General features: G+C 37.7%; 1 protein-coding gene across 1 annotated transcript in view; it reads right to left on the bottom strand.

Annotated features, from left to right (window-relative positions):
* Nucleotides 1-1,327: 1,327 nt before the first annotated feature.
* Nucleotides 1,328-10,786, bottom strand: part of LOC139698612 (uncharacterized) — a 165,873-nt gene continuing 156,414 nt past the window's right edge. Inside the window, exons 14-15 of the mRNA XM_071597455.1 lie at nt 7,225-7,538; nt 1,328-3,232 (exon numbers count right to left, since the gene is read on the bottom strand). Of these exons, the coding sequence (XP_071453556.1) occupies nt 2,288-3,232; nt 7,225-7,538 (1,259 nt within the window). The 3' untranslated portion in view covers nt 1,328-2,287. The remainder of the gene's footprint in view (nt 3,233-7,224; nt 7,539-10,786) is intronic.

Raw genomic sequence — 10,786 nt, 5'->3', positions numbered from 1 at the left:
CCATGTCTTCCACATAAAGGTTAAAGAGATTGTGGGATAGAGAGCAACCCTGCCTCACTCCCCTCGCAATATTGAACCAACCCATCTTCTTTTCATCAATTCTTGTACACACCTCCTGGCTTAAGTACAATTTCCAATCAGTCTTCTGCCTCTCTAGTTCACACCTTTTCTTTTAAAATTTTCATAAGTTTTCCTGGTCATACACAGTCAAAAGCCTTCATCAATACAAAAAAACGCACACAATAACCTTTCCCCTACTCCAGACATATCTCTCTGATGGTAATGAGGGCAATACAGAACAGTAAGTTTTATTTTGCATTCAAACTTAAGTGGTTCTGTGGATCATCAACAAGAGGATGAAGATCAGGGCATATGATTACTCAACAGATGAAAAGTTTTGGTCCAGGAACGGGAGAGGCACATGTGATGCCATTGCAATAATGAGGCCATGAATAGAGAGGAGCATAGAATACAATCAGGATGTATTTGCCTGTTTCATAGATTTCAAAAAGGCATGTGATACAGCGAATTAGGAAAACTAATGAATGTTTTGCAGAAAGTAGAAGTAGTTTGGAGGAACAGGATATTAATTCTCAACCTGTACATGTCTCAGAATGCTCAGGTGGGAGTGGGGGATGGAGAGTCCGTATGGGCAGTGTTAGGAAGAGGAGTAAAGCAGGGTTGCCCATTATCCCCTGTGCAGTTCAACATACATGTGGAGGAAATGATAAAAGAGGCATGGGAAGAAATGGTGATGGGAATGAAATTTGGTAGGGAATTCATAAAATCAGTTAGATTTGCAGAACATAACAGCTTCAGGCTTAACTTTGTGGGATTCCTTCATGATGAGGGTAGGAAAAGAAAGTGCAAAATTTCTTTTTTAACCTTCATCAGATTTGCAGAAGATCAAGGTTTAGTTTGTCAGTCTGCCAAAGAGTTGCAAGCATTGCTGAGCGAAATGGAAATTCAGTGTGATAGCTATGGGATGAGAACAAATGTAAATATAATGAAGGTTATGCAATTTTCCAGAAAGAGGGAGCCTAAGTCAAACGTTAAAATAGGAGGGCAAAAACTAGACCAGGTGTAACATATTACATATGACATAATTCATTTTAAATTTAATTGTCGATTAATTGACTTTATGAAGTTTTGACGCTGTTATTTTTTACCAAATTAAAGCATTATTTTATTTGAAATTTTTAATTTCTGTTAATGAGGTCGTTTGGAGGTTCTTTTTCTAAATGTCTTCATAAAATTCTAACCTGCTCATTTCTCCCAAAGAAGAACATTGAAATAATATGGAAACATTATTAATACTTCATTACTAGGTAATAAAATACAAACAGAGTAAGTGATGACCATCAGTCATTAAATTTTTCTATAGCACAGTTATTTCATGACAAATTCATTCTACACTAAAAAATTTTTTCGAAATGAATGAATTCATTAATTGAACAGTGATGACTGCAATTGGAAGTACAAAATGGTCCTTTTTCAAACTTTTTTGAATTCATGCACAATGAGTTTGATGGCATTGACAAGATATTACCTCACTCTGGTTCACTTTGTGCTATACAAAATACAGACACTCACCAAAATATTTGCATATATATAAAAAATATTCATGACACACACAATTCATTTCTTTTTCATTTACTGTCGTTAATGAGTCAATAGAGCTCATGTTTGAAACATAAATGATGCTCAATTCATGAGATGCAGAGGTCCACCTAATACATCTTACAGTTCTGTGAAAATATGCAAACCTGTTTGTTAAACATGTTTCACTCTATTCACTACTACCCTTTGCAAAGTTAAAAGAAAAACTCAATATTTTTAAACACCACTGTTGTCCATAGGATGAGTTTGGCAATGTAAACAAGACTCATAACTTTCACTCTGAAAATACTTGCTTTTTCTATTGGAGCCAATAAATCCATCAATAATCAATTATATCATCCAAGTCAATTCCCATTGGGCAAACCACAAAACAACTCTTGCTGAATAGTTTCTTTTAGCCCAATAGAACAGCACTTTTTTCTTGGATTCAAATAGAATCAAATGAAGTATTTTCAAGATTATACTCCCATATTTCACCAGATGTTCCTAAAAATGCACGTGAAATACATCAGTTGTCCAATGAACACTTTAACACCCAAGGTCTGTGTCTAATTCCTGATCGCTTGGGATCCTTCCTGCCGCTCAATCACTTGGAATAGGGGAACACCTTGCCCGCCGGTGCCATTTTGGAATCAGGTCAAGTGGACGAGATGACGTGGAGGGAGGGTCACACATGCGGGTTGCAAGACCTTGTGGCTGCCACCACCTCCTTCCTCACGTCCACCAAGTGGCGGAGGTAGGCGTGCGGAGAGAGTCCACTGGCAGCCAGCGGGGGACCACCGTCATGCCAACTGACATCAGTTGGCAGCAGCAGGGGAGAGTGGGTCGTGGGAAAGAGGAGGGAGGAGGTGGGTGGGGGAGGCCTGGGTGGCTGGGGGCGGGAGGGGAGGGGGGGAGACAGGCCCCCTGCATAGCGCCGATGTGAGGAAGAAGGCCCCCCCAAAGGGGAGGAGGCAGCTTGCGGAATGTGGGTGGACGGCTGGAACTTACTGTTGCCATCGTTGGGCCCACGTGATGTCAGGAACCCATGTGACGAGAAGGGGGTGGGGGGCGTGTGGGGGGTGGGCACTTGGTGTGGGGGTGTGGGCACTTGGTATGGGCGCGATGGGCTGGTGGGGGAAGAGTGTGTCTGGGGGGGATGCAGGTTGAGGGGGCGGGAGAGGGAGTGGGGGCGTATGGAGGGGTCGATGAGAGAGGGGCCCGTGTGCATGGATGATGCCAGATTGGTCTGTGACGGCATAGTGGGCGAGAGGGAGGGGGAGGAGGGAGGCAAATGGGGCCTGCGGTAGGGGGAGTTGGGGGCCGAGGTGAAGAAGAAGGGTGATGGCGTGTGGTTCCGCTCCTCCTGGTACAATGCCCGGCCCCTCCTTGCTCCGTCTCCAGGGGATGATGGCGCACCCCTGGGATCTGCCTCCTTTGAATTCTCACGCTGCTGCCATGCTTGGACGTAGTCATGGTCACTGAAGGATTGGCTTGTATGGTGTGACGACAGCTGCGGGGCCGAGCCCCTCCACAGGGGGAGGGAGGAGTCATCACCATCATCCAGATCGTCAAACCATGACAGGCCTTTCACCTTTGAGCTCCCCCATCTCGTCCTGCTGTAATCTGGGCCCTGTGATTCACAACAACACCTTGAAATGCAATAACCCTCAACTGCAAACCTTCTACCACGGTTGAACCCCCTCATTGCTTCCTTGTTAAGAGCAAAGGAGTTCAGGGTGCATCAACATGACCATTACCGTGCATTGCAGGGCATAGAATAATAACAAACAGGTCTGAGAAATCAAGTATGGACATTAGTCAAAGACCTAATGATACCAGTATGCATTTTATGTACGCAAGTGAAGTAGGCAGAGGTGCTGATGTTAGCAATGCTTAATGGGAGCAATGGCACAGAAATGGGAGGTCACTGACGCAGAGTGGTGGTCTGAAAATTTTTTTTGTGCATCAAACAGAAATAATTTCCATGAAACTTCACCATTTTTTAAGTGTAAATTACATGATAAAAGCAATAAAAGACATTTAAAGTGCAACCCTAATTGCAATCATGATTTATATGTTCAAATTGATTAACGGTATTCCATAAAAGTCAATCATAGAGTGAGTGCTTGTAAATCTACTAAAGGAATGGGGACAATAAATGAATAGCACATAGTTAGGTAATATGCATATGTATTCTAAGAGAGGACTAACTTCAGAATTTTTTATAATTATTGTAATTGAAAAGATTATTTTTGTTTTAAATAAGTCATTTTTGATCTTGTTTTCCTTCAAATACCTATTATGCACTTTGCATGAAGACAGAGTACATTCAGTGGGAGTGACACTTTTTGTAGCTATTGTAGTCTATTGACACTGATGATTTCTGAAATAAAATGAAGGGCTGTATGGACAAAGTAAGGAGCAGAGGATTCAGTCTGCTCACAGTCACATTGATGCACGATCTCCCAATAGAGATTCTAATGAATTGAGAACACATGGTCTCTAGTAGCATGGTGTGTCATTTAAATATCCTAAAGATGTCCATATGATACCAGCAATATTACATTTATATCTATATCCTGAAAATAACATATTGGATGGGCCATTTTTATTTTTATAACTTCTGATGAGGAAAATTTAATATCACCACATATGATGAAAAATTGATATAAAAGAGAGACTGCAGAAGAATGAAATTCGATATTTTCCCAAATGTGTATAAAGTGATGCAAAATATCACATGATGACTAAAATTTGACATCACCATGAAAAACTTCTTTTTTTTTAACTTTTCACCCAGCTTCTTCCTTTTGTGTGTGTGTTTGTATATATATACACATAAAACCATAAACACAGTAATCAACCCAAAGGTTGGTTTGATAGGAGATGGTAGAGATCACCCAGTACTAAGCCCTATACGGCGTGTGAAATTCACACATCAGGGTAGGCGGACCAGTTCCTTTCTCAGTACCGGTTATGGTTTCCCAGGAAGATCTGGTACCCAAAAAATCACATAGCCTGGGTGGAGCTGCATGGGCTTAGAGAGGTTTGCCCAGGAATCGAGCCTGTGACCCTCCCGTCAGTAGTCCAACGCTCTTTACTCCTGGAATATTGCGACCCATATATATATATATATATATATATATATATATATATATATATATATATATATATATATATATATATATAATATTTGGACGACACAATATTTATATATATATATATATATATATATATATATATATATATATATATATATATATATATTTATTTATTTATTTATATATATATAATTTATATATTTTTATAATATGTAAATATCAATGAAATAGAAACACTCACACGCGCAGTATATTATTTGGATGGCACAATAGAACACAAATAAAATAGTAACACTTAAAAGGACACTTACATTGTAGATTTTTAAGCCTTCGGCCTTCTCTGAAACCTTCTTTATGTAAGACTGTGTTGTGAAGAATCAGTCTTACTAGAAGAAGGCCTCAGAGAAGGCTGAAAGCTTAAAAATCTACAATGTGAGTGTGATTTCAAGTGTTACTATTTTATTTGTGTTCTATTGTGCCGTCCAAATAATAGTATACTGCGCGTGTGAGTGTTTCTATTTCATTGATATTTACATATTATAAAAATATATAAATAAATAAACATATATATATATATATATATATATATATATATATATATATATATATATATATATATATATATATATATATATATATAGTGGGTCGCGGTAGTCCAGGGGGTAGAGTGTTGGACTGCTGATCAGAGGGTCCCGGGTTCGATTCCCGGGCAAGGCACTCTGGGCACCTACAGCTCCACCCAAGCTAAGTGATTTTTTGGATACCAGATCTCCCTGGGAAACCATAACCATATATATATATATACACACACACACATACCAGAGTGACTGGATATTCAAAGTTACCATCTGAAATTAACTGGCCCTTAATATATACTCTCAAGTATTATATCTTCATTTACTGTTTGGATCTCCTACAAGGAGATTCGTCCTCTACTTCAGGAATATTTTTCCAAAGAGTGACTAATCATTTCATGGATTCCATGAATCATTTCATTGGGTTAAACAGAATGCACGTTATTTAAATCAATGAATTGAAAAGAAAGGAGAGGAAAAGGTGAGCCATGGTGGCCCTCTTGCCTTCCAAATTACAGTGCTGCAGGTATTTTAAATGTGGTTCCATAGAACCATTTCATGCAGAAATGTCTTGGATGCTACTTTTTGGTGATTATTCCTAAGGACCCTCTCGATTTTCATCCCTGAGTGCTCAGTCATATTAATTCTCATGATGATCGCTTAGAATTTTAGTGCTTCTTGGCATTCCTTACTCCTGTATAAGCTTCAGCATCCCACTTCCACACTTTCCTACCGTTTTCCAATCTTTTTGAACAGAATTTCATACTATTAAATTATGTTTGGAATTTACTTCACGTGAAGGATGAAGTGTGATTTGATGAAAATATGTGTTCAAAATCTATATCGAACCATAATAATACCTGATACGTTGGGATATCGTTTTTATGTAATTATTATCAAGGAAAAACCAAGATATCTGAATAAAAAGTATTCTGCATATTAATTGATCATTATGTAGCTTATGCTGTAAATTACAGCAGTTAGTGTTGGCTTGTTTTGTTTCAGGAAGCTGTAGATTGAAGTAACTTGCAGTTTGGAGAAGATAGAGGCTTGAGGTATTTAGAATCTTGGGCTTCTTGAAATTCAATGCATTTGATAACTTTTCTACGCAAGCCATAGTAATTTCATTTCATTATTGTATGTATTGTATTTTATTACATGTGATTGGTGCTGGTGCAGGGAGAAATCTCTAGCAAGCCCTGTCTAGGTGAGTGCTTGATAAGGGCAAGGGTCAATGCTATCTAGCACACCTTAGCCAGAGCGTTTTTGTTATCATATTTCGGTTTGATTTTTTTTCTGTTCTATATCATTTTATTTTTATTTGATTTTAATCATTTATTAATTTTTTCATCTCTAATTTGCCTCACCATATCCTTTGCTCATTTGTAAGAGTACCGCTGGGGTTGATTCTGCCTATAATATTCTATGTCCTATTTTGGAGTACACTGCAGTTCTCTGTAATCTGTATCATTGGAAACAAATTTTAGAACTGGAAAAAGTGCAAATGCAGTTCCTGAAAAGGCTTTGCATCAAGGAGAAAATTACTTGCAATAGATATGGCTATATCAATCTGCCCTCAAGAATGGATGGCTTCCACTAAAGAGCAGATGTAAGGCCAATCATGCCTTCCTCTGCTGCGCTGTTTTAACAGCTATGGAAGCTTCAATTGTCTAATTTTATTTCTTGTGCGACATCATCATTTGTTATGTGTTCCAGCCTTACATGTGATTGTGACTTTGGTATAATACAGTGAGTGTGGTGATATCTGAATGCATTAAAAATATTATTAATATTGTGATGTGAAAAACTGTCATTGTCTCTACTGGCACAGGCCTAATGGAATATGGAGCATGTAGTCCAAGGGGAGGGTGGGGAATTGGCACCCCAGATGGTGAATTCCACTCATCACTCATTCAGACATTCTGGGGATAATGTTTGGCACTCACCGCGAGTGGTGGGTAGTGGTGGTAATGGTGGTGATGATGGTGCACTCTTGTCTCGTGGTGGACCTGCCCATGGAGACAGCACTTCCCTGATGCAGTCGTGGAGCAGAGCGCAGCATCCGATTGACTCTCTCGGAGTGGTGTAAGGTGCTGTGGTGGCACTGATGCTGGTGGCACGTTAAGGGCGTTTGATGACTTCCACGCTCTTTCCTGCTGGAGGAAGTCCCTCTCATCACTCTCATAGTCCTCCCTCCAAGTCGCCCTCGGAGACCAGCGGCCCAATAGAGAGGCGCCATCCATACCATCCTCCGCTCTCCCTATGTATCACAAGGGGAGAGATTATTGCACGCACAGACAAACATTCACAGGGAAAAAATGCCAATTATTTATTTAGTCATTTTCAACCAAATACCTAAGGGAATTTATTTCCTAAAATTGCTTTTTATCACCTGCTCCATGCTAATTTAGCATTTCATAATTATGCATGATACACATATAACTACTTGAAGATTTGAATATTTGGATATGTTGTTGTTTTGAAGTCTTCGTTACAAGATAATTTTTCAATAAAGATGCAGCCGATGTAAAATTAAATCTTAATTTTTGGTTAACAAGATGGAAAAGTTGGAACTAGAGTTTCAAATCTGGAGTTCATTTATTTTTCTCTATACTGTCCATCATGAAAATCATGGGATTAATAATTGAGTTAATTTCCTGTTGTCTTCCTCAATAGTGTTTTTAATCTGACACCATTACTCAATGGCTACCTCACTGGAGTCAGATGCCTTTGCAGCCACATTACTGAAGAGCAGATGCTGTGTGGTCTACCTTTTGTCTGGCTCCTAACCTTCGACCTATCTTACCATGGGTGACCCTATCAGGAGCAATCATCATTGCTCCCACTAGTACAGCTCCAGGGTTCATTGAAAGGCATAAGACCTTCCACTGCATCAAGTTTGTAATCCCTGGGAGGGAATAAACTCATTTTTAAATAAAATTACATATCAACTTGAGGCAAACTTGTAGCAATTCATTACTTTTAATCATTATGCATGATTTTTGAAAACACTTAACTCAGCCAACTGAGGGAATACAGGTACATTTCAGGAAAAGAATGAAAGAGGAAGACTACAATTGCACTTATGATTGTGTGTTCCTATATGAGCACATAGAGAGCTCGTAGAGGGCACCTTGAGTGCGAACCAGGGGTCTCAGGTGTATTCTCCCTTCCAATAGAATGTGCTGGAATGCCCTCGAATGAGGAACAGAGGGGAACATCATTCCAGCTACCCTCCCAATGGATTGAGGGCTCATTCTCGGAATGCAAGAGTATAATTAGGAGTTGAAATAAAATTAACTCATTGACTTAGTTATTCCACACACTTTACTTAGAACTTGCCAACATTGAACGTCATCATCAGGTGATGATGATGTTTTATGGCAAAACCTGGGTCTTGTTTTGCACCAGAGTTGAAAATACATTCACCCACTGGTCTAATAACAAATATTTGTACATATTTATGTATGGATTGCATCTTCTCATCACACTTGTCACTTTATCAGTGATGACACATCAAAGTTAATAGTATAAATATCATTATTATTAATATAACAACATGGAATTTTTAATTGGTATATTAGCAATTGCTGAATAAAGGGTTTTCAGGAGGAATCTATAAACATCAATAATTTAAAAATTTTGAAGGAGTGAGTGCAAATGATTTGTTCGATTTTTAAATGAACATATTCACTTAAACATATAGTAACAGAACTATGTACATGTAAGCATAAAAGATATTACTTGTAATTATCGGGACACTTATCATTAAAGGAGAGGTGAAACTATTTTTCAATTTTATATCTGATGGGGTTATGCTTCAAGGATTTAGTCAAAGTGTATCAAACCCATGGATTCATTTCAATTAACAAATTCTACCTGTTGTATTTCATGATCTATTGTTCATTCCTTATTCTGCAGCTAATATTTAAAATAATTTTTTAACTTGGTCACTTCTTATGAGAAATAAATGACCTGTAATCTGGTGTTTAAGATGCAAAATCTATAAAAAACAGCAACAGGCTGTTAAGTGTGATGCTTATGAATTCGATGGTTTCTGCCTCGACTTTATGGAATTCCATGAAGTGTGATGTTTTAAAACAGCAAATGCAAGGAACTTTAGGAGTTATTTGCGGACCAATTTTGTGAAGGCGGGAATTCTTTTGCTTCATTAAGGTGATTGTGAGTATGGGAAATTGTGATGGCAGAGAGTTGTGCAACTTTATGAACAATCAAATCGTACTAGGGAAAGTAAGAGGGAACCATATCCTTCACAAAATGATGCTCAAAAAATCAAGTCTGCAACAAAATGTTCGTTACTGATGCATTTAGACATTTTTATGATTAATAATGCCTTTGAGTCACCAGTTTTCTGATGGTTGGGCCTCAATGCAGACAATATTCATTGTACAATCACAAGTAATCTAAAAAGAACCCTTGAGATTTTGAAGATACCACTATGCCCCACAGTTTGCATTTTCACCTTTACTTTTATCAAGGTTTATGATTCTCCCATTTCTACAGCTGATTGAAAAGTGTGTTAATACTTGTGACAGATAAGTAATAAGCTGGCCAAAAGTGCCTTGCGCTTTAACATTCATATTATTGAAGCACATTATCCTTACTACATAACATAAATCTGAAAATAATTTAGATTAATAACTTGTTTCACTGTTCGTGGAAAATATTTTCCCAAATGAGTAGACATATACCACAATCATTGATCGACATCTAATTGAATACTGTGGCTTATCAAAATTTAAATTCATGGCTGGGTTAAAGGCAATAAATTTTTACAATTGCCAGTAGTATTTAATGGGGGAGTAATTTTCCATGCAAAATGACTTTCATTTACTCATTGAAATAAGAAATAATTTAGTTACAAGCATAGATTTTATACAATGAGGCAGTTAATAGATTGAAGATTCTAGCCATATTAATTCTTTTTCATATTTCGATTAAAGGTTGGAAAATACTATTTTTCAAAATGAATTTTTGATGATTATCTTTCAATTTCTCTAGACTGGTCTCTATGGGCACACATTATTCTCTGGGACAAATCAATTCATAATGAAGTGAAATTATTGATTAAAAATTTGAAGGAATGGATAAAGAAGTAGATGTTGATCGGCAAGGAGTATTAGAGTTGATAATTGCGTAGAATAAAATAAAACAGCAATCGGGAACTTGCAATAAGGTTGAAAGATAGTTATGGAGACATTATAGAATAGGGGAAATATTGATTGTCAATTTTTTTAACATGATACAATTTCAAAGGAAAAAACACTAGCATCTTAATTGTAAGTAGGAAATTTCGGGTGCCACCCATTTACTCCCAAACGGTTTCAGGTACTCTTGAACTCTCTCTTCAAAGTGCTTTTCAACTTTTCCTCTTTTAATAATGGAACATGCATATATATTTGGAAAAGGTAGAGAGAATGTGTGGATAAACTAAATGGTAAAGTCACTTCATATATAAAAAAAGTTGGTGAATAGTAAAAATATATA

The sequence above is a fragment of the Hetaerina americana genome, unplaced genomic scaffold (genome assembly GCF_022747635.1).
Source record: "Hetaerina americana unplaced genomic scaffold, ioHetAmer1.1.p SCAF_9, whole genome shotgun sequence".
Taxonomy (NCBI): domain Eukaryota; kingdom Metazoa; phylum Arthropoda; class Insecta; order Odonata; family Calopterygidae; genus Hetaerina; species Hetaerina americana.
Note: the sequence above shows the minus strand (reverse complement) of the source record. Positions and strands in the feature narration are given on the sequence as shown.